This window comes from Camelus bactrianus, chromosome 7 (genome assembly GCF_048773025.1).
Source record: "Camelus bactrianus isolate YW-2024 breed Bactrian camel chromosome 7, ASM4877302v1, whole genome shotgun sequence".
NCBI lineage: Eukaryota > Metazoa > Chordata > Mammalia > Artiodactyla > Camelidae > Camelus > Camelus bactrianus.
Genome location: NC_133545.1, coordinates 13480319 through 13505441, shown reverse-complemented (window position 1 = coordinate 13505441; position 25123 = coordinate 13480319). Strand labels below are relative to the sequence as shown.

At 43.8% G+C, this 25123-nt stretch overlaps 1 protein-coding gene across 4 annotated transcripts in view; it reads right to left on the bottom strand.

Moving 5' to 3' along the window:
- KIAA1549 (KIAA1549 ortholog) overlaps positions 1–25123 on the bottom strand; it is a 145221-nt gene that overhangs the window by 29869 nt on the left and 90229 nt on the right. For 3 of the 4 annotated variants that reach the window (XM_074366953.1, XM_074366951.1, XM_074366954.1), the window contains 6 exons: positions 19736–19913; positions 16756–16940; positions 9799–9995; positions 7954–8069; positions 2731–2933; positions 4–227 (listed from right to left, as the gene is read on the bottom strand). In XM_074366953.1, coding sequence (XP_074223054.1) covers positions 4–227; positions 2731–2933; positions 7954–8069; positions 9799–9995; positions 16756–16940; positions 19736–19913 — 1103 coding nt within the window. The remainder of the gene's footprint in view (positions 1–3; positions 228–2730; positions 2934–7953; positions 8070–9798; positions 9996–16755; positions 16941–19735; positions 19914–25123) is intronic. The other variant, XM_074366952.1, reaches the window with a different exon arrangement.

Sequence of the window (25123 nt, the reverse complement as noted above, 5' to 3'; positions counted from 1 at the left end):
CACCTCTTCCTGGGCTCTATGAACACGGAGGGCACGCTGGCCGTGGGGTCCAGGATCTTGTCGATCTGCATCTGCGCGCGGCGGTACACGCGGTGCCGCTCCCGCGTGTCGCCCGAGGACAGCTCGTCCACCACCGGGAACTCGTAGTGCCCGCGGCGCTTGGCGCGGAGCCGGATCTTGTTCCGGTGATGCTCGATCTCCGACTTGTGCCGCAGCGCCGTCTGAATCTGAAAGACAGGACACCCAAATGTCCTGCGGGCTTCTGGGCCCTGCGCTCAGACAGCATTCTGGGGAGGCCTTCCTGCCACTCTCCTTCCCCCTGAAAGGCTGTCCGAGGCTCCCAAGAGGCCGCCAAGGGTGGCGCAGGCACGCCCACCCCGCCGGGGCACAGAACCTGCCATCGCCCAAGAGTGGGGGATGTCGGGGGGGAAGCCTGGTATCGGCCCCCAAACGTGGCGAGAAGATTCAAACCTGGGAAATCTGCCGGTGACAACTAGATATAATACGCCCCGAGAAAAGAGTAAATATTTTTCAATAGTATTATTACTTTAGAGATTTTTAAATTAAGACAGATTCAAAGGAGACCTTTGCATTATACAATAAAATACCCATTTACTGATGATTTAGCTCCCTGACAGGAGACCCCTCTCCTCAAAGAGGAAAATCCACATGTGTTGGAAACACATGGTCACTGGCTACATGGGGCCTGATCAAGGTCTCAAAAAGTGAGTTGGAATCTGGGAGGGAAGCAGAAAGAGGGTGTGGGGTGCAGGCACTCCCATGCTGTGGACCGGAACAGGGTGGAGGTCTGGGGGACCAGGCCCCGCAGGAAGCGGCAGCCCTGCTGGTGGGCTGTGGTGTATGTAGTGCAGGCCAGGAGGAGCGTCCCCTTGTTTTGTAAGCACTTAGCCCTGCTTCAGAGGACTTACCAGCAAGCGAGATGGAGACAGAGGGAGAAAAGGGAAACCAAGCTGGGAAGCTGACTGGGAGGAGAGAGCAGGACCAGGATAAGGGGGAACATTCCTGGCCATGCCACAGTGGACCAAAGCCACGTACTCTGAGGCTGTGCGAGGAGAGTCAGCTGGATGAGATTCATGACAAGTTCCCAGCAGGAGAGTTCAGGAAGCCCCTCTCACTCTATCAGGATCTAACGGGTTTTTTTAAATATATGAGGTCCTCACTAGAGGACCAAGGTGTGCTGGGAATCTGCACCAGCACCTCCTACTAAGAAAACATTTCAGTTTAAATGTATGGAGCATACAGGCAGGCGCACCAGTATTGATAATGCTCTTGTTCTTATATTGGGCTTTTATTACTAGGATTTATAATCAATATATATATATTACCTATGGCCATACGTATGCATCTAATACATTTTTAAAAGACAGTAAAAGAAAAAAGTGGAGATGGATGCTATCCAGTTGTGAGGACAGATGGATAACCCACTCCAGGGTGCTTACTCATGGCGGTGTGAGGCACACCCAACACAAGACTGATGGAGACCCATCCAGGCCAGGATGGGGGACACGCAGGGGCAGGGCTCCTGAGCATTGGTGAGAAGGGACAGCAAACGCCATCTTGAACTTATGGCACACTGTCTTGTGGTCACGTCCTTGGCAAGGAGCCAATGAGGTGCGGAAAGGAGAAACTGTAAGAACTCTTGATTAAACTTCTATATGATCCACTTTAAGGAGCACCTTGAAAGTGGGGAGGGGGATTCAGCTGCACCGATTTCTTATCACTTCAACCTGGCAGAACTCACAACAGCAGCGGCTATTTCTTCGAGGCAGGAAATGGGCAGGGCACTGCCATATGCGCAGCCCTAAATGGCATTCACTCCACTCATGGTCCAGCCTGGTCAAATCTCTCAAGTTCAAGTTAACAGGGACCTGACCTGGCCTTCTGGTTCCCAAAATCTAAGGAGAAAAGCAGATCTAACTCAGTCTTCCAGGAGTCACTGGAACAAGGTGTTTTACCAAGAATTATCTAGATCACTGGGGCCAGAGCAGATCTATCAGGATCACAATATCAACTGTGGTCCCATAATTACCCCAAGTTCAGTGATTCACTGAACTCTCAGGACTCAGCACTGAGTCCAATTTATTACAGCAAAAGGATACAAAGTAAAAGCAGAGGAGAAGGGCACACAGAGTGAGGTCTAGCGGAAGCAGGCACAGCTCCTCTCCCAGTGGAGTCACGCAGGATGAGCTTCATTCCTCCAGCAACAAGTTGTGACAACATGTGTGACATGTCTACCAGGGAAGCTCATTAGAGACTCAATGCCCAGGATCTTTATTGGAGGCTGGCCACGCAGGCACCCTCTGCCCAGCATGTACCAAGCCCAGACTCCCAGAAGGAAAGCAGATGGTCCGCATAAATCATACTGTTTGCACCAACAGTTGAGGCACAACGAGCCACTATGTTCTGGCAATGTTTCTAAAAGCCAAGTTCCCAAACCCCAGCCATGGGCTAAAGTGGGACTTTCTAAGGACAGCCGTGTCCTAGATGTCTATCCTGCACCCCCGCCAGCACACCTACTAGCATCCCTGAACAGCATCTGATCTCAAAACACTGAGGATCAATCATATCTAAAATTAAGAACACTCATCAGCAGCTCATATCTTTCGCTACCTTGTGACACTGTAAGTCTCCCACATTTTTAAGCACTGACCAAATCAGAATGTGAGCGTTTTTTAAAAAATTAATGTACTTTTCAATAAAACCAAATACCTCTTTGTTAATTTTGTTGGTTTCTGCCACCCGGTCGGCCAGTATGGGGTGTGGAACTGGAGGTGCTGGGATGGGCTGCATGGCGATCAGCTGGATCTTACTGGGGACCCGCCGACTGGCCTCCGAGGAGCGGGAGATCCTGTCCACATGCTCAAAGATGGAGGCTGATGAGTGCTGCTCATTCCCCGAGCTGGGTGGTGCCCCTGCAACAGAGGGGAAAGCAAAATAAATAAAAATCATCCTAAGGAAACAGCCAATAATCAAACTCTTGGATTATTTCTTAAAGACTCCTCAGATGGGCCCCTGATCAAAAAAACACATCCCCACTCTGTGGCAGAGAACCTGAAATGTCACTGTTTGAGGTTAAATTGTCTAGGTTAAATAGTGCCTCCTACAGCCTCATTAAAAATTACAAATACCCTTAGGGAAGACATAAAAAATCTTTATGATGCTTTATGCCCCCAATGGCCCCGTTTTGTCTAAAGATGTTCTTCAGTAAGGCAGGGTGTTACGGAAAGGAGGAGCCTGTAGTGGGCTAGTAGCAATTTACAGAGCTTTGAGGACAATATTTACAGCAGCTCTGAACTTCCACACTCATTTGGAGTGGTATCAATTTTGTTGCCAAGGCAATTACACTGTTGAAAAAACAAAAGCCAAGGGGACTGTGACTGTGGGCATGCAGGCATGTTCTGCTGAACGATGAACACTGCTGGCTTTTCAGTTCTGATGTAGAAAGAAAATTAAGTTGAAGAGTCAGGAGAAGAAAAAGTTGCTGCTTGTCGGAACTAGTTCCCCCTTTAAAAAGAGATGAAGGGAACACTGAAAAAATGGATAAAAGGGCAAATTGTATGGTATGCATGTTTTAGCACAATGAATTGTTTTTAAGTAATCAGAATTGCAAAGAAGGATAAAAATGAAAATGGGTAGAGAAAAGATAAAAAACACTCTAAAATGTTAACAGAGACTCGACCTTGGTACAGTTTTCTCTAATTGCTTGTATTTTCTGTAATGAGGGTTTTCCCCAATCAGTATTACTTTTATAATAGAAATAATCCTAATAAACTTTAATTTTAAAAGGCAGGGAGAAAGAGAGATGAAGAGGGATTGAATGGATGGAAAGCGCTCTCTAGTTAGATGCCCTAAGATCACTGATGCCCTCTCTCTAAGCCACAGGTTACCTCCAGACAGCATTGCTTGAAAATAAATAGCCAACAGGCCAAGAGAAGGGTTTCTGCGAGCATGCCAAAAACTGCTTCTAAACAAAAGCCTCAGGCATAGGTGAAAAATACAGAGGTTTCCTTGCTGTGTAAAAAGTGTTGCACAAAGCAATGAGTAGTAGTTGATATTTTACATAAGGAATGCACATCAGTGGTACATGTAAGTCTCTGTTTTTCCTCTCAATCTGAATTATAGTCATTTGTTACGCCAAGCTATTAGAAATCATGTCTATAACTCTATGAACGAAGGACTCTCTCCTAGCGAGGAGTTTTGTCTGGATTCGGGCTATTCTCAGGCCTTCTTGCCCTGCCTGAAGGGAGCCTGACTATTTGCATAACACAAGCACAGCCAGATACCACCATTTATCCCTCAGCAATGACTCAAATTGCAGGCACAATGCCTAAAAGGAGATGATTAGCTTTACCAGATAAGGCTAGCTTCGCTAACCCGAACTTACAAAGCAAATGCCCCAAAGGGTGGCCCATTAAGCTACAGACACCCATTGGTGAGACTGCTTTCCTCCAGAATGATAAAAAGACCAGGGTGCAAAGGTGAAGGAGGAAGAAAGGCCCCTCCCCACCGTGCTGTCCACCTGCCTGGGTCCCACAGAAGGAGCTGTGGGCGCGGGACTGACTCCGGTCCACGCCCCATCCCCCAAACTGGACCCTCACTCTGTAATTCACCAGCTGAAACTGGAGAAACGGGATGCACAGAAAACCCTCAAGCTTCCATACTGCCTGGACCCCAACCCTTCAAGAAGGCTGAAAAGGAGCCTATTATTTGTCATATGCATGTATTACATACACATAAATACACGCATCTCTAGATCTAGGTCTACTGGATTATTATAAACATGTTACATATATGAACATTGGGTTATTTCTATTGTTTGCTATACATAGCACAATTTTTTAAAAACTACCTGGATAATAATGACCAATGGAAAGTACAAGTTTCCAGAGACCGATGCTATGTGAATCCTGCCTGAAGGCAAGCAGGGAATTTGGATTCAAGTCCTTTCTCTTCAAATATTATAAAGCAAAAAAAAAAAAAAGTAATGATAGAAATTACAGTATAGGATAATGTCCACAAAGCAGATGACACAGGAAAAGGCAATTTGAATTACTGAATGCTGAAGCAATCGAACATTTTTAAAGAAACATTAATTCCATTATCTATAGGTAAACACACTGAACTGCATTATTATAACGCCTGTGACCCACAGTCATATCCCATGAGGCGGGGATCACATTGGCTCTTCTTCAACCTGTCCCAGCAGCTAACCCATCACAGGCACTTAGTAAACATTTGCCAAATGGATGACTAAATGACTAGTCACCTCAACTAAGTTCATAAAATCCTACCTGGAGGAGGCCTCTGGGAATGTGCCATACTGAAAAGGGGAGAATTACAATCTATGGTCTCAGTCATGTTATAAATGAGTGCTCCACAATCACTTGAAAAACTCTGATGTTATGTGTAGTCGAAATAGCCAAACTGCAATCTCACTAAAAATTTAATTTGCTTTGCAAAACTCTTTAGCACATGCAAAAGTAAATGTCAGCTTAGTTCCTATGCGAGATTCTAGAATCTGGACTTGCTGAATTCAAATTAATGAGGTTCTAGTTACTTAAAAATCACAGCCTTGCACACAGGCAGCCTACGGAGAGCGTGAAGGAAAGACTCAGCATTCCCCATCCTTACCCTGTGCAATTTATTCCTGATGACGAAGGGGAGAGAGAGAAAACTACAGCCATGCCGGGCTGAGACACGGCACCGGCAGCACAAACAGCCTGAAGGTCACTGCCTTCGCTCAAGGAAGATGTGTTACCCCCAGCCTCAGATCTCTTCACTACTTTGCAAAGGGGGAGCAGTGGTAACGATGTGACATTTTCTAAAACTGCAGTAACTGAGAACACAGTGACATTGAACTCAGAGTAAACCATCCCAGGAGGGTCTCGACGGTCAGAAAGGTTTGCATTGTGATCTAGCCACTTCCCAGAAATGGTCAGCTGGCAAGGGAACAAAGCACAGCCTTGAACTGACCCAAAACCAAAACAATGGTCTTTTCCCAGTTTCCACTGCAAGATGGGCCTGGATGACGTGTGACAGCCGTTGAAAGCCTAGCCAAGGAGTCTAACAGGACCCAGCAGCCGTGCCACCCACTGGAGTGAGCGGGGACACTGGTCCCAGGGCAGCACGGAGGGGCTCAGAATGGCTCTCAAGCAACCTTCTGCCGCTCCTAATTTGTATTTCATTATATATGCAACACAGGATGGATTTTTGTGTGAATCACAAAATAATTTAAAAGCTATGAATAAAAATTCCAAATCTTTTTTATGGGGTATTTAATTAACTAAGTTCTATGCAAGCAATAAACTGCCTTTACGGCAGCATTAAAACTTTAAAGAAGTAATTAAAAGTTTTACGAGTGAATTGATACCTGTAGTGAGAAGATCATCTTTCTAAAGCAAGAAAAGAATGTACAAATGCTGGTGTGTCTTCAAATCAAAGTAGCAGCTCCTGCACTCCCAGTGCCCACAAAGTCACCCAGCGCCCTCGTCTCCTTCCACAGCCAACTCTGAGTCCCAACACTGACATGCTTACCACTTGGATTTTGAATATATGCTGAGAGTGATATTTGATTTTTGTTAGCTGTGTAGAATAGACTGGTTCTAATACTGTCAGTAAAGAATTAAATGCAGGAACTAAGAGCAAGATTTTCTCAGATATGCAATTAACAGAAATTGAGAAACTCCAGGGCTGATTCTTTTTTTTTTTTTTTTTACCAAATATTTCTGTCCCATGATCAAAATTAAGATTTTAACCCTGTCTATCTGAAACAGTGCACCTGTTACCACGGTGCTAAACAATTTTTAAGAGTCTATGAAATTAGATCCAAAGAAAAAAATTCTTCCCTTATTTTAAGGGCTTTTTTTTTTAACATCAAAAAAGAAACAACTGGAAGGAACTGGAAGGAATCTCAAAAACCAGCTAGTTTAGTACCATAGGAGCCCTAAAGAGTAAGGGACATACAAGGTCACAAACAGGACAGTGAAGAACAGGCCCTTTGGCTTCCATCCAGAATGATTCATTTATAGAATATGGTTCACTCTGTACTGCATTTTCATACAGAGAAATCTGTGATGAAAAGTGCAAGTATAAAAACTGCTATTAAAGTAAATGTCAACTAAACAATAAATATTAAAAATACTCAAAAATTACTATTAAAATGATATCCTAAGGCATCTCAATTTTCTTTGCAGTATTAAAACATAACCTTGAAATATAAATAAAGCTCCATCAAGCACAAGGGCTGTCCTAGCATCCTTATTTAACAGAATCTAATAAACTAAAACCAAGCTACCTTGTCATCAGGCCAACAAATGCTCCAAATCTAGTAAGACCTAGGGGCTTAATTCGACTGCAGGACATGAGGTTTACGACAATGCTGCTTAGGAGGGGAGTGAGGTTCATTTCATACCCAGCCTAAGAAGCTATGGCATCTGAAAACATATGCCAATAGGCTAAACCATCTGAGCACATCGACCCAGTGCTGCACGACAGATCTAGGGCCAGGACCAAACACAGTGCACCTGGACCCATGACAAATAATCAACTCCCGGACAGTGACAGCTGTGAAGCACTTGAATGGGCTCCCAAGGTCACTGAATCCTGGGGGGAGTTTTTGAGACTCTGGTTTTAGTTCGATTCCTCCTTGTCTTTCAGAGAGGAAAACCATCAGGACCCTAACCTAGAACACACACCGCAGTGAATCTCGAACCTCCGCACGGCCCCCCGCCTCAACGCAGACACCAGTACAGCGTCAGACGGTGACAGCTGATGCTGAGGACCTCACCACACGAGCAGTGAACATACACATGCACAGGTTTTGTTGTTGTTGTTCTTTTTCCAATGCTCAGCCTCTGAAGTAGCATAAAGCCCTAGCCTATTGGAACCTCATGATTATTACTTTTCAAGTGGAGAACAAGAAGAGTCACAGACCACTCTGTGGGGCTCTGTGGGACTTGCCATCGGTCACCGCTCCTGGAGGCTTGTCCCCTGCTTCCCTCTCACTGGACTCTTCACTTACTGTGGAGTCAGCATCTGAGGGAGAAACCCTGCAGACACAAGACAAATGCAAACGTTAGGACAGAGAAAGAAGGGGAGGGCAACGGCATATTCATTTGGATGTGGAAGTCAGGCTTCCAGGCAAGAGTGGTGGAAATCAAACAGTCCAAAACATTGTTTCGTGGCACGGCACCTCCACGGACCACATCAATGGCACACAGTCACCTCCTGAAGACAGCTTAATACGGCTCACTCAATAGCTCAGCAGTTCATCTCAATAAACTCTAGGAAATCAGGCGCCCAGTGGAGGATGGTCCCCTGGGTAGCAGGGCCTTGACTGGCAATCTGGGGCTGGCATGGGTTGGATCAGAAGATCTGGGGCTCAGGCCTGGTTAGGGTTTCTCTGGGTCTGCAGAATTCCTAAGAAGCCAGGGTAGTTCTGCAGTCACCCCATATAACTCCAGATCTTTGGAAAAGACCTACACTTAACAACATAAAGGCAATGATTAAAAAATAAATAAAAATAGAAATAAAGGCAATGATTACCCCTGAGAGTTGATTCTATATTCTATAAAAACAAGGCTATCACAGAACCCAGGCCGTACCAGGCTAGTGAAAAACCTTAATCAGTTAGCACCTCTTCTCTCTGGGCTCCCTGAAATGCCAAGACATTCTGGTGCCCCTAAGGGATGCTAAAATATTATATTAACCATGCAGACCACTGAGATGTTGTGACTAAACGTTTAGGATTAGGTGACCAGAGAAGAAAAAAAAGACTTTGCAAAACTGTACGAGCATATTCAATAATCTTTAATGATTTGATTTATTCTTAGCCTGCAAAATAATTAAGCAAGTGATCTCTCTCTGCATAATTCATCTTCTTTTGTAAAGATCATGTTCTAACATCCATTAAATTCTTAAAACTAGGCCAGAACCCCTGGGGTAGGTTTTCTGATAAGCCAGAAATTATAACATCGTTTGAATGTTGGTATGATCACACACTTTTTCCCCTCTCAGCAGAAAATCAGGATTTGGAGTTCCAAAGCTCAAAGGCAGGCTGATAATCTGAGGCTTCAACAGCCAAAGCCTGATCATGCTCTGATCTAAAGTCAACATAATAAAACCTGATTCTGAACTTTGTCTTCTTACACAGCTGGAGCCCGTCTATGAGCGAGAAGTTCTCTGTGTGTCTAATTCTGGTAGGAGGACTGGAAAGAAATGGGGACCAGGGAGCTGGGCAGAGGGGATGCAATGAAGAATCCATGCACATGTGCTAGCAAGGGTGACAATAGGAGCACGCAGAGAAAAGCCAAGCAAGGACAGAAGGATGTGCTGAAGGTCACCTGCCGACCAAGCAGTGAAGCCACAGCTAGCCGCTGGCATGACAGGCAAGAGCAAAGCTGACACTGGCTGAGTGTGGATCACACACCAGGCACTCTTTATACACTGTTCCTGAGATCACCTCTGGGGGCCCAACATAGTCACCCCAGAATCTATACACTCGAGCTGGTCAATCCCTGATGAAGTCCCAGGGGGACCGCCCAACCATGACCAACAAGTGACTGACAATCTTAAACATTTTGGGAAGAGAAAGCACTCCTTCCACAGCCCATTAGAGCAGATCAAGAGCTTTTGGGCTCATTGACTTTGGGCAACACGTTGTCAGTCTTCAGGGCTGCAGACCCGGGCGACACTTGCCGCCAGCCCTTCTGCTACTGGAAACTGACAAACGGAAACATGCAGAGCGACAGAGAACAACACAGAAAGCCCAATAAGAACCTTCCTCTGTGACGGATGTTCTTGGAAGGGATCTTCGCCTTGGGGCTCGGCACATCTCCATTCTCGGAGGGCGTGGTGTGGTCCTTCACAGGCCCCGGCAGTGGTGCTGGCTCGTGGATAATCAGTATGTCATCTTTATTGTGCTGACCCAGGTGCTGCTTAGCAAAGTCGAAACCCTTCACGCTAGGGATCTGCAACTGAAACACACACACACATAGGCGAGACAGTCAGTCAGAATCTGAGGGCTGTCACAGGAGATCATGGGGAGTGGCAAGACTGAGTGCCAGTCTCTGACCCAAGATGGTACTTGTGATTACACCCATCCAACTCAACGCGCGTCTCTAAAATGACTACCTGTACAAGGTGCCATTTATACCTAGAGTTCGCAGAAAAGACAGATCCTCACTAAGGATTAAAGTACCAGGATTAAACAGATCATAATACAAAAGGCATCACCAGACAATCCCTGCCCTCTGTCACAGCAGCATGACCACGTGCCATGCAAGTCCACAGGGTCCAGGTTCAGCTGCGAGCCTGCGCTAAGACAGAAAGGTGCCTGAAAGGATATAGAAATGGGGGCAATAACGGTGAGGCATCATTTTGGTGACGTTGAAAGTGCAGGGGTGGGATTTAACAGTTTCCTTTATTCGAACCTGCAGAGTAGAGGAAAATAAACCAGGTATCAGTAGTTGTCCCAAGGGTCTCCTCGGCAGGAAGGCAAAGGGTCCTCAAAGCCCTCCCACCAGGCTGTATTCCACACCCACAGATAGTCCTGTCACCCAGAAGACAAAGCCCAACCCATCAAAGGAGCTGTTCTAGACATTATACTGTGTGTAGGAGCAAAAGGTATTTGGGCTAACTTTACACACAGATGAGTGACAATGTCAATGGCTTAGATTTGTGATCTCTAAGGTCTTTTTAGCCCTGAAAATCCAGGATGGATGGGAAGGAAAGTAGTTTGCAATAATGACTTATGCCAGCAGAGGGGGACAGAACTTACCGCAAACAGAGTTTACAAAGATGTTGCTCTGAAACAAAAGGTAAAGTCTGGCGTACCTCTGTTTTCTAAATTAATGATGTTGTGTTACAAGCAGTCTACTTCAGACTGTGAGTGGCACACATCCCTCGGCTCAAAAGCGCTGTTTCCCAAACCTGCAGCTCCACAACTCCCCCCACTCCCCAGCCATCTTCAGCTGGGGTCCCCAAATCTCTGGCATGTACACTTTCCTAGGGGCAAGAAGCTCTTTTAAGGGAATCAAATTCCAGCAGACAATCTCTGTATATACACTTCTGGCTTCTCCTTTCTCCTTTCATAAGAATCCTCCTCCTTTGCAGAAGAAAGGCACATCTCTTACCCTTGCAGCAGCTTTTACCCTGGCTATACCTCATTTTAACTCGATAAGGTGCCTCTAAATAAAAGAATAATGGAGATACTCAATAGTCATTTAATCATCACCATCAACACCCTCTCTTTTGCAAGTTAGATGGCTTGCTTTATCAAAATTGAAAGCGGATGTGGGGAGGGTATAGCTCAGTGGTAAAGTGTACACTTAGCACGCATGGAATCCTGGGTTTAATCCCCGTACTGCCATTTAAATAGATTAGGTAGGTAGGTAGGTAGGTAGATAGATAGACAGACAGACAGATATAAACTTGATTATCTCTCCACCCCAAATTTTTTCTTAATTGAAGGAAGAGCCAAAGACGGCCTCCTCTAAGCAAAGGTCTCCAGAGTAAACAAGGGGAAAACATGAACAGCACTGCCTCCTTGGTGCAGTCTGTGTGCCCAAGTCCAGGAGCTAAGTGCCTTCCCTGAAGCACTCTCAGGGTTCATGTAAGAAACATACATGTGTCTATGTTGTGGAAGAACAAAATTTGCCATCCCCAAATGTCTCTTTGGCATTCAAATTATTTGAGGCTGAAAACAAACAAGGCCCAAAAGACTCAGGAAGAAACTTTGACCCACAAGCATTCATTTACCAAACACTTGCTTTTCCATCTCCACGTGAACTGTCTTCCTCCCCTCTGAAGTCCCAAACCACTACCCCCAACACCTTGTTTTGTCTTTAGTGAAGGTGGTATTTAAGGCGAGGGCTTGGTGAGTCACTCCGTTCTCCTGGGTCTCTCGCATGGATACATGTTATTAAACCTTTGTTTAATTTTCTCTTACTAATGTCATGTCAATTTAGTTCTTAGACCAGCCAGAAAAATCTAGAAGGGTAGAAGTGCTTTTTCATAAATGCCAAGGCACCATACAAATGAGATGGACAGCAATGTTATCGCTGTTGGTTGGTGAAATATCAAGCAGTTAATACAAATAGGCAGCTAAGAGTTCTAGGGATCAGATAAAGCTAAACATACAAATTTAGATGCAAAACTTTGTAATTCGGCTACAGGACGTGACACATGGTAGACCCACAAAATTAATATTTGATGACTGAATGAATTTCAAAAAGGTCGGCTGAAGTCGCAAACTTGCAGGATTTTGTGGGAAACCAAGAGAAGAGTAGATGTCATAAGTGAGAAGTGCATCCATTACAGACTCGAAGTCCTGTTGGCTTGCTAATTCTGACTAATATCTTTAAATACACCCATGAGATCTCTGCACTTCTCCCAGGCTGGGTGACTCACCACCTTCTACAACAATAGAAATTGGGCAGCCAGTCTGTGCTTACACACAGAACAAAAGCCGTCTACACACAGAAGGGAAAACTTAGAGGAAGCACTGTCCCCCTCACTTACGGAATGAGCTCCTTCTGTTTCAGCCCTATTTTCTGGAACACTTTTTCTAGTTTTTCCATGTCTTAAAAAAAAAAAATCTAGAGTTAAGTCTGGCTGTATTACGTGTCCAGTGTCCACATTCAGAATAAGCTTCAATCAGTATTTTATGAAAGAGTCACCATTAATTAGCACCTCCAACATTCCTATTAGGACCCCGTCACTTCGGAGGAAAGATGGCTCTTTTTCTCCTTTTTTCTTTACTAAGTCACAGAGGGGACAGACCATCTTGTCTGTGCCCCACAGGAACACAAGTCAGGGTGGGCTGGTAGAGCAGGTCAGCTATGTAACAGGAGGGACACTGGATGAATTTTAAGACGTAGGAGCCATAAATATAATACGACCCATATGGAACAAGACAGAGTCAAGTCCCCAGTACTCGGGTCACCTGAACCCCTGGGAAGGAGCAGTTAAGATGACAACAGAAACCACAGGGCAAATCCCAAAAGCATCCAAATAAAAACGTGCAATCTCGAAGAGAGTGCCATTTACACATTTCTGCTATTTGATGGATATGATCGTCACCATAGCCACCATGCTGTTTCCTTTCAGGAGGTGAAGACATGGAGAACTTATGGCATCTGTGGGTCTCCAGTGCAGCCCAGCAGGGGGCCTCTGGTCACCCTGAGATCTAGGCGTTGAGGGAGCAGTCCTCCAAGATTCTCCCATCCCCAGGCCACAGCAAGTCATGGTCAGCTGACCGCAGGCACACTGGAACCACCAACTTATCAGGTATTACAGGGACCCCTATAGCAAAGGGATGAGCTGACCTTGGCCGAGAGGGAAGAAAGGCTCATCGAGCTTCTCTTAAACCAGTTGACCACACCGCCCCCATGGTGCCTGCTCCAAACACCAGTATGCTCAGGCTGCTCTCCAGCAGAAAACCCTTTAGTAGCTCCCCAGGATCTACAGCATCCCCTCCGACCCCTGATACATCCTGTAAACCCCTCTGAGCCTGGCTCTTGCCTCCCTCCGTCACCTAGTTTGGGCTATGCCCTTCCTTCCATCCACCTTTGGTCCACCCTTCCCAAGGTTCATGGATCCCCCCCTGCCTGGGCCACTTCATCTGCCTTCACCTCCTCCACCTCTGAGCCTCAGCCCCAACACTGTCCCCTCTGAAGACACTGAGGTGGCTGCCCCAGCTCTGTGCTCCCACAGCGCCCTAGACAGACTCATTGCTGCGCGTCAGCTTTTCGACTCCTTGTCCACCCCACTTACGGAAGCACCCCCAGGCAGGGAACGCGTGTTTTCTGGGCTTGTCATCCAATCTGGCCCTGCTTGGCTGAGAGCAAATGTTCAGCGTTTGGTCAATGAACATGCAGTGTTCGAGGCAGCTCACCCTGGCTGCCCACAGTGCCAGTCGGCCAGAAACCAAGGTCCCGGGCCAACCACGGGGTGTGGACTGTCCCCATCAGAAGGAACAGGCTTCCACAGGACCAGGAGCATCAAACCAACGCCATTCATATCTTTAAATAGAACCTCAACAGGGCGAGGCGGATCCAAGCTGCAATTTTACTGGTAGCAGTAAAAAGCGGTGCCTTTGGGCTACGGATTAAAGAGAAAACAGATAAAGGAAAGACACAGTTAGGGGTTTGTTTTTTTTTTTTTACTTTATCAACAGAAACTTTCAAAGACCCTGACTCAAAATAGAACAGGATGGCCTCTCTCCCTCATCATATTTCAAAACTAATCTACTCCCAGACAACTGAAGAGGTTCCCCTTGCCTCACAAGAAGGAGGGGGTGTGGATTTTCGGTCAGCAGATTTATTGCTTCCAGATGTTTGCAGCTCTGGGATTTGCTGAAAGATTTCAGAGAGTAGCAGTGAAGCAGCCTCGGGGGGCGGGGTGGGCAGAATGGCCAGAGAAGAAACAGCCACACAAGAAGGAAAGGAGCTCTTGCAGTCACAGGGGAAGACAGTATCTTTTCAAAGTGCCCTAAGGAAGAGGCCAGAGGCCTTTTGCTATTGCCAGACAATCTTAGAAGAATTGCTTATGAAAGTACAGATATTTATTTTTAAACTATATAGACAGCACCATTTTCCTATTATAAAAACACGATAAGATCTACACTGTAGGTTCCTGTGCCAGCCAAACAAAGACCCTGTGCTAACCCTCCTCACGGTGTCAGAAGACACCTGTTCTCTCAGGGAATCCTTCACGCAGAAGACCTTTCCCGCAAAGATGCTGTAAAAGTGAATGCACAAATGTACACAGCACTTGCAGAAAAAGAGCAACTCCACAGGCTGGAAGTTCTGCTGGAAACTGTCTATCTGATGTACAGCAACACCTGGGACGAGAGAGTATTTTGGAAGTAAAAGTGGGAGAAGCTGAAAGCTTGAACAGCCTGTGGTGAACTTGACGGATGCTGTCCTCTGATCGTTTTTGAAGTAACAGATAATGGAAAGGCCTGCACAGGGGTCTTTATGTTAGGAAGCACGGAACATAGAAGACCTAGATACATAACTGTCTCTGCTGGTTAAATCTCTCTGTAGCAATACTCTTTCACCAGGACAAAAACACTGTCGATCTCATTACGATGAAATTCACACCATGAATCATTTAGTATATCACGGACTTTTTTCCAGGTTTTTTCCATGCTATTCACCAGCCTAACGACAAAACAACCTAAGCAGACTATGTAAATAATAAATGAAGACAGGTAACGAACATAATCTTAACGTATAAACTGCTTCCAAAATACTGGATAACCATCAGCTTGCAATATAATCAAGAGTTTGCATTTCTTAGTTAATTCATAAGAAAAAGAATACTCTTCATTTGCTTTTACAAAAATAAAGTACATTTTAAAAGAAGACTTATTTTTTCATTCCGCGGGTCTCTTGGCTTGTAATGTGCAGAATTGTTTTATACCCAGAAAATCAGTAAAGTTAAAAGGTCAATGGGGCACGATCTTCTATTTCTTCTGCCTCTTGCTCGCTTTTTCTTGTCAAACTTGTAGAGCTGAGGGAGTCCTCGAAATTTGGGAGACCCCGAGCGGGTACATGTTAATAAATCTCCTCGGTGAGGAGCACTTCCCAACGCCCTTGGCGTGGCTGAGCTGCGTGCTGCGCTCAGCATCCGCGCCACACAAGCACTTTTCTCTACTTGGCACGTTCTCACTCCACCAGGGCAGCCAGATGCTGACCAAGAGGCTACGTCTTTGCTCTGAAACTTGTAGGTGACAATTAAATATTGCAGAAACAGTTGGAACATCAGTGTGGGAAGAGAATTGCTGTTACTGTAAACACTAAATTGAATACTTTGGAAAGACATGGAAAAGGAGCTGCTAAAAAAGACCAAAGACTGCTGTCAAGTTAGGTGTAGGTGAATTAACTAAAGATCGCAGAGGATGGTGGGGTCGGGGGATACTGAAAAAGGCTAGAAAATTTTGCACTCAGGTTGCTTTGCTCTTCTCTCAAGACTGGAAACTACAACTGATGTTTCTTATAAGAAAGACCACACAGAATTCCTTTCAGTAGACAGACACTCTCAAGAATTTTTTTAGAAAGATTGGCAAATACTTATATAGAGGAGAGAGTATAGCTCAATTGGTAGAGCGCATGCTTAGCATGCACAAGGTCCTGGGTTCAATCCCCAGGACCTCCATTAAGTAAATAAATATATAAATAAACCTAATTACCTCCCTCAAAAAAATTTTTAAAAAAGACTCACTTATATATATTAAGTTAAAACATTTAAGGCATGTATTATCATTTTTTTAATGATTAAGTGGTCTTGATCAAAGTGGATAAACAGGCTTGCAATATGGTGGAAGGAAAAAAAGGAGCCGTCCAGCAGAGTGGTGTGTAAGGAAACAGATACACATAGATCAAAGAAAACCTTTGCCTCCTGTTCTCTGAAAATATTCAGGGTTAAAATAGATCAGAATTTATATACAGAATGGATGTGACCCTCTAACTGAGCATCTCAAAAATAAAATCACAGTGGAACTCAGTCGCTCATAGCATTGTTAAGCCTTCACACGGCTTCATTTTCTTGGCATGCATTTAATATTACAGAAGAGCTGGGTTTCAGTAAGCGAACCTGGAGACAAAGGGACACCACCACTAACACAGGATGATTTCCTTTCTAGCTCTCCCCTGTCCTTCAGGCTCAGGAGCCTGAACTCACCCTGCCCCAGCCCCCAGGATGCTGATGTGAACACTGGGAGGGTCTCACCTTCTGACGCTGCTGAATGTTGGCCACGGTGTCGGGCTGAAAGTCCAGTTTGTCTGTGCGGCAGAGCTTCCAGTAGAGGATGATGACGATCACCACCACCACCAGCACAGGGATGACCACGCCCACGATGACCCAGAGGTTGCTGCTCTGGGACTCGGGGGACGGCCTCTTCACCCTGTCCACGGCTGCAGACAAGCAAGAAAGGTCTTTCAGTGACTCCTCTGCACTCCTCACTGGCAGCCCTTCTGGACAGTGAGTGTAACCCTGGAAGCCCTGTCATTCCAGCTCAGGACAAATGGCGAGGAGCTGTGATCTCCTGATGATAGGAAATGGGCTGCAGTCAACAAACACCACACGCCATGTTACATGGACAATGCAGCATGTGAGTGGTGCCTCAAGGAACGTGGTTAATTCAATAGCAAAATGAGGTTTATTCCAGGTCTCATGACTTGCAGTTTATTTTACCAGATGCCTCTCTAAATTCTCACTGCAGGAACGCTTCCATACCAAAAATTAGAAGTCCCAGTGAGCAGTCTATGAGCACCACCTTCATTTCCTCACCTGTGTCTCTCCCTAAACCCTTAAAACACAGCTTTTAATGGAAACTGCATTACTTACAGTACCCATTGTCAATTTTAAAGTTACATTAAGTCAACTTACTTATTTTGAATCTGTCAATCCCCATCCCCACCCCCACCCTGGCCCCATCGCTCATGGCCTTGGACAATCATGCTTCCATCATTCGGTCCTTCTTAATCTTCACCAGTTCCTTTCCCTTGCCCTGCCTCCCAGCACTGGGCTTCCTACTCCTCTTCATTCTGTACTCATCCTTCCCCAGGATTCAGCTCTTCTTAAAAGCTCAACTGCTCCCAGTCCTCTTAAAGCTCAGCTTCCAATCACCAGGCTCTGAAAACCAAAATGCTCCCCTTTCTCTGCCCAGCTTTCTCATCCATTCCGGCCACTTCAGGATGACCCCTCCACGACAACCCTAGATTCCTCTCATCTGAGCTCTTTTGTTCTGGCTTGTCACTATCTTGAAACCCGTACCTCACTATTCCTTTAAAATGCATTTTATGACATGAAAGTCTCACCTGGATCAACTATACTACTTTGCTCATTAATGTGGTCATGACTGTAAGTCTTGTGTTTTCAAATACACCCCGGTCTTCCTGGGCAGGGACTAAGGTTTCCGTTCTTTTCACTTCCTATCATGGTGAAAACAGGCTCCGGGGTCAGAATGTTTCTCCTCAAAGATGTAACAATAAAAGAGATTCTTGGTGCTGGTTTAAATTTGGGGTTAGGCCTCTCAGAGAGCGACCAGAGAGGGGAGCAAGCCCTCTAAAGCACACACCCTAAGAAAGAAGCACAAATTACAGAGCAGGGACTATGCAGGACACATTACAAAAAGTTAAAAATTTGTATTTTTAAATTTGGTCTGAACATAGTTGATATATGTAGTTCATTTTGCATGAAAGCAGCTGACGGACAATAAAGGAGTGACAGAATCAAACTGAGGGGCTGGGAGAACTGGATACTCTTTTTAGTTCTAACCTGGTAAAACCCTGTGAGAGGCACACACTCATGAAAATGAGGGCCTGACATCAGGACCACAGCTGCTCTGGGCCTGGCCCTGGTGTTGGCTGGGGCTCCCAATCCCAGGATTGTGTCCCCTGTGGTTTTTAGCACAAAACTGAGGAACAGAGGAGCACGAGCAGATGGAAGTGGCCTTGAAAGGTGCCCATAGCCTATTGCAATTAATCTTTTTTAAGAAGTGAACTGCTTAGCTGGAGCGGGGCACCTCTCCAACAATCAGAAATGTCATGTATGAAGAAATGTAAGTCAGTGCTTCAGTACTTTGTTCTCACTGCTTTGAAACAGGACACACGAATATACAATTCTATTTCAAATACACAAACACAAACCACCAATGGTTATTTGTTTAAACTCTCCTATCATCACGTATAAAACAGAGTAAGTGTGCCCATGGGTCTTCATCCTTGTTAGCTTCGGGGCAAGTACACATATGACAAAGAACATTCCACTCGTGAGGATAATTTTAAAGGTATCGTTTTTAAAAACTGCCTTCGTGGCCTAGATGTGCTCTTTGGGACTTTTCCTATAGCCTCTGATGCTGAATTCCTTCTAAACATTTATTTATCCCTTTCCAGTTGGGAGCAAGATTCACTGAGCTCTTACAAGAATTGCTCCCAGGATCATAAAGGAAAAACATCCACACTAAAAGAGAAGTCCGATTCATAAAGGTGTACTTAGAGAAACACACTCTTCCATTCCTTGCCTTTTCTTAGTTTTAAATACCCAAAATCTGCAAGTTGGATTAAAAAAAAAAGGCACTGAGCGCAGCTGTTGCCGGGGGCAGGAGTCTAGACTCCTCCAACAATAATACAGAAATATCAAAGTAACTCTTTCTAAATTGTGAGTGGTGTGAGGACAGGGTAGAAGAGACACAGGACTGAAAAGGGTACGGATCAAGGACCTCTTTGTGTTAAAAGACCCAGAAGGAAGCCAACAAATGCAGAGGGTCCCTCTCAGCTTCCTGCCTGACTCACTCTCCCCACCCACGTTCAAAACATGACATGGAAGAGTTCTGGAATAAATACAGGGAAAACACGTTCTGCCTAAGACAAAATTCTTAAAAGAGAAATAGTACAGGAGCTGGGGAAAAAATATTAGAGTTAACTGAAACTACTCTAATTCACTGTAACACTATGAATATAAAACGGTAGAAAGACAGCAGTGAAGGCTACAACAACAAGCAATTGAAATAAAGAAGGTCTTGGCAAGTTCATTTTAACAACTGACACCTTATATAAGTGCCACTTAATAATAAGGATTTAAGACAAATCAACCAGACACACATAAGAATGCTTGAAAACTCAGAGCTCACTGTCAGAAAAAGACAGGCTCTCTACACGGCAGCACAGCTCAGACGCCTGCGCGGGGCCGAGCCGGACGCACTTACGCTGGGCGATGGCGCCCTGAATCCGGTAACCCAGGATGATGGCCGCTCTCTGGACATCTATCTTGTTAATCAGATCTGAAGACTTGACTGCACTGAGCCTTTCTCCGTCTTGGTCCTCCACGAAGTAAATGAGCTGCACGGGATCGTCATCTCCCTCGAGCCTCGACACATTTACCACCTAAAAGGTAACAGAAACCGCTAGCTTGCGGAAGCCCACGTCTCCGGATGTCCTTGCGCAGGGCGCTCAGCCTTGCCTGCGCTGCTCAGGATTTATTCTGGTCCTTCTAATAAGGTCGTTACCCCATTCCGGATCCCAGAATCCCCACAGCACTTTCTTGACGGGAAGGAAAAATATGTGAAGTGAAAGTTCCTCTGTGCAGAATAACCAGCGTGCTTCGTCTCGCTCAAAGTCTTCTCAGACAAAGGGGCAAGGAGGATACACGGAACACAGGACTGCCACTTCTACAGTCTAGAACTGCTAGCAACCAGCTCCAGCAGGTCATGGGAGGGCGCTGCTATCCTCCCAACGTCAAACGTGTTAGGTACCTCCCTGGCACTCTCAAATTAGTAATGGCTCTAGCCAATCCCCTCTGGAATCTATTAACACTTTCTCCCTGCTCTTCAAGGGCAGGGTTTCTCAACCTTGGCACTATTGCCATCTTTGGTCCAGATAATTCTTTGATGTGGGGGGTTATCCCAAGTATAGCAGGATGTTCAGCAGCATCTCTACCCTCTACTCCCTAGAGACCAGCAGCAACAGCCATGCCCTTCCTCACCAGCTGTGACAATCAGACATGCCTCCGGACATTGCCAAATGTACCCTGGAGGGCACAAGCACTCCCAGTTGAGAGCCACTGCTCTTGGGATAATATATTTCCTAAATTCTTTAATAGCCCACTCTCAGCAAGAGATAGATCACCCAAACAGGAATCAATAAAGAAACGGCAGATCTGAATAACACTGTAGGCCAAATGGACCTAACAAACCCGCACAGAACATTCCATCCAGCGGCAGCAGAACACACATTCTTCTCAAGCACATACAGAACATTTTCTAGGACAGATAATTTGCTAGGTCACAAAGCAAGCCTCAATAAATTCAAGAAGATAGAATTTTTATCAAGTATCTTTTTTGACCACAATGGTATGAAACTAGAATCAATAATAGGAAGAAAGTCAGAAAATTCACAGATACATGGAAGAGCTGGTTCTTTGAAAAGATGAACAAAATTGACAAATTTTTAGCTGGACTAAAGAAGAAAGAGAAGACTCAAATAAAAATTATAAATGAAAGAGAAGATATTAATCAGATATCACAGAAATAAAGAGGATCAAAACAGACTATCATGAACATTTATATGCCATCAAATTGGATGAACTAGAAGAAATGGATAAATTCCTAGAAACATATAACCTACCAAGACTGGATCATGAAAAAATATAAAATTTGAACAGACTAATAATGAGTAAAGGAATTGATGCAGTAATCACAAACTTTCCAGCAAAGCCCAGGACCAGATGGTTTCACTGATGAATTCTACCCAACATTTCAACCAGAATTAATGCCAATTCTTCTCAAAATTTTCCAAAAACTGAAGAGGAGGGAACACTCCCAATTTTTATGAGACCAGTGTTACCCTAATACCAAAGCCGGACAAAGACACTGCAAGAACAGAAAACTACAGGTCAATATCTCTAAGGAATACAAACGTAAAAATTCTCAACAAAATATTAGCAAACTAAATTCAACAGCACATTATAAGGATCATGCACCATGATTAAGTGGGGTTCATCAGTGTATGCAAATCAATAAATATGGTACATCCCATTAATAAATGAAAGATAAAGGTCATATGATAATCTCAATAGATACAAAAAAAAGCATCTGACAAAATTCAACATCCAATCATGATAAAAACTCTCAACAAGTTGCGTACAGAGGGAACATACCTCTGCATAGAAAAAGGCTATATATGACAAACCCACAGCTAACACTGTACTCAATGGTAAAAGGCTGAAAGTTTTTCCTTTAAGATCAGGAATAAGACAAGGGTGCCCACTCTAACTATTGCTATTCAACACAGCCTAGAAGTCCTAGACAGAGCAGTCAGGCAAGAGAAAGAAAAAGAAAAACAAGGCATCTGAATTGAAAAGGAAGGAGTAAAACTGCCTCTGTTTGCAGATGACATGATCTTACACATAGAAAACCCTAAGATTCCACTGAAAAACTACTAGAGCTAATAAATGAATTCAGTAAAGTTGCAGGTTACAAAATCAACATACAGAAATCAGCTGTGTTTCTCTACACCAACAACAAAATACCTGAAAAAGATGTAAACAACCCCATTCACAACAGCATCAAAAACAATAAAATATTTAAGAATAAATTTACCCAAGGAAGTAAAGAGCTGTACACTGAAAACTATATGATATTAATAAAAGTAAATTGAAGAAGACACAAATAAATGCAAAGATATCCCAAGTTTATGGAATCAAAAGCATTAATACTGTCAAAATATCCATACTCTCCAAAGCTATCTCTAGATTCAAGGCAATCTCTATTAAAATTCCAATGGCCTTTTTTTATGGAAATAAAAAAAAAAACCAATCCTAAAATTCATATGGAACTACAAAATACTCTGCAGACAAAGGAGCCAAGAATACTCATTGAGGAAAAGACAGTCTCTTCAATAAACGGTGTTGGGAAAACCGGATATTCACATCCGGAAGAATGAAACGGGACCCCATCTTACACCATTCATAAAAATTAACTCCAAATGGAAACATCTGAAACTATAAAACTCCAACAAGAAAACATAGGGCAAAGACTCCTTGACATTGGTCTTGGCAATGATTTTTTGGATAAGGCACTCAAAGCACAAGCAACAAGTGGAACAACATCAAATTAAAAAGATTCTGCCCAGTAAAAGAAACAATCAACAAAATGAAGAGGCAACCTGTGGAATGGGAGAAAACACTTGTAATCACATATCTGATTTTTTTTAATTTGAAATTAATTGGCTTTATTCAACAACTCATGAATCGGGCAGCATCCCATCTAGCAAGTAGAGAGATACCCCCAAATCATATATTTGATAAGGGGTTAATATCCGAAATATATAAGGAACTCATACAACTCAACAGCAAAAAAAAAAAAAAAAAAAAAAAAAAATCTGATTAACAAATGGGCAGAGGATCTGAATAGACATTTTTCCAAAGAAGATACACAAATGGCCAACAGGTATGTGAAAAGGTGCTCAACAGCACTAATTATCAGGGAAATGCAAATCAAAACCACAGTGAGATATCACTTCACACTTGTTAGAATGGCTATTATCAAAAAGATAAAAGATAAGTGCTGGAGAGGATGTGGAGAAAAGGGAGCCCTCCTGCACTGTTGGTGGGAATGTAAATTGGTGCAGTCCCTATGGAAATAGTATGGAGGTTCCTCAAAAAATTAAAACTAGAACTACCATATGATCCAGCAATCCTACTTCTGGGCATATATCCAAAGGAAATGAAACAACTGTCTTGAAAAGGTAACTGCACCCCATGTTCACTGCAGCATTATTTATCACAGGCAGGACATGGAAGCCACATATGGGTCCATCTAGGGACAAATGGATAAAGAAAATGTGATATGATACATGATACATACACACACATATCTATACACACAAAGGAATATTATTTGCCCATAAAAATGGAGAAAATCCTGCCATTTGCAACAACATGGGATGAACCTTGAGGGCATTATGTTAAGTGAAATAAGTACGACAGAGAAAGACAAATATTGCATGATCTCACTCATATGTGGAATCTGAAAAAGCCAAACTCATAGAGAGAGTAGACTGGTGATTGCCAGGGATGGAGGTTAAGGTAAATGGGTGATGGTGGTCAAAGGGTATAAACTTCTAGTCATAAGAGGAATAAGTTCTGGGGACCTAATGTACAGCATGGTAACTATAGTTAACAACACTGTATTGCATACCTGAAAGTTGCTAAGAGAGTAGATCTTAAAAGTTCAAACGGAGGAGGGAGGTGGGAAGGGATAAACTGGGAGTTTGAGATTTGCAGATATTGACTGGTGCATATAAAATAGCTAAACAAGTTTATACTGTATAGCACAGGGAAATACATTCAATATCTTATAATAGCTCACAGTGAAAAAGAACACGAAAATGAGTATATGTATATTCATGTATGACTGAAGAATTGTGCTGTACATCAGAAACTGACACATTGTAAACTTGACTATAACTTAATAAAAAAAAATTATTAAAAAAAAAAGCTCAAGTTCTACATGACCAAAAAAAAAGTTCTCAACACATACACACACACATACTAAAAGGTAACCATGTGAGCAGTGGATGTGTTAACTAATCCTACTGTGGTAATCATTTCACAATATATACACATATCAAATTATCACACTGTACACTTTAAATTTACACAATGTTCTTTGTCAATTATATCTCAATCAAGCTGGGAAAGAAGTCTCATCAATTCATAATCTGCTGGGCCAAACAGTACTTTGATTTGTCCCAGAATTTCTACCTCTCTGGTGTAAACAGGGCAGCCCTTTTACATTAGTACTTCAGAATCCAGTATACTTGATTATCACTGTTTTGCATAAATACACCTTTCTATTTTGATGCTGTTTCTTTTAGTAATATGCAACAACTTTACTGCCCCTTTAGACTCCAGTAAAAGGTGAACTGATGTCCTGAGAGAATCATCAACGGTAACTCCAAGCCCTCTATTTTACACACGTAATTTGAATGTCTGGTCTCTACATTTGCCATTGGCAAAATGCAGCTGCTACTTTACTAGCCACATGTGCAGAACTGTAATAGTGCCCTGTGCTTCGGACACGGCTGCTGGCCTCCTCCTTCACCACTGGAAGCTTTTGGCAAATCAACTATTTCATGATTTCACTGTGAAAGCTTTCTTCCAGTTCGTGTATAAAGAGCCTTAACAGCACAGGTCCAAACTCCCGTCCCTGGAGAACCTGTTCTTTACAACCTCTCCACCCTGAGAAAGGCTCACCTGCCCAGCCTTTTACTTGCTGTTTCTAGGCCAGTTCCTTGACCACTTTTGCTCCCTAAACACCTACTTCCCTCCCTGAGACTGTGCTGTAAGGGTTAATTTTTATTAGCTTTTAGAGTGGAAAACTATGAGAGGGCTACTGAGCAGCGTGTAGATCACGCCCATCTGTGCGTCTACCTGTCTGCTTATTTATTCCACTGAAAAGTTCTGATAAATTTTAGAAACGCTTCTTCTTGTAGAAACCATAAACCCAAATATGCAATGATATCCACCTCAATTAAAGATTCTACAAGCTTGTCCAACCTGAAAGTAGCAGTCAGGAAAATCTAATCCCAGCATC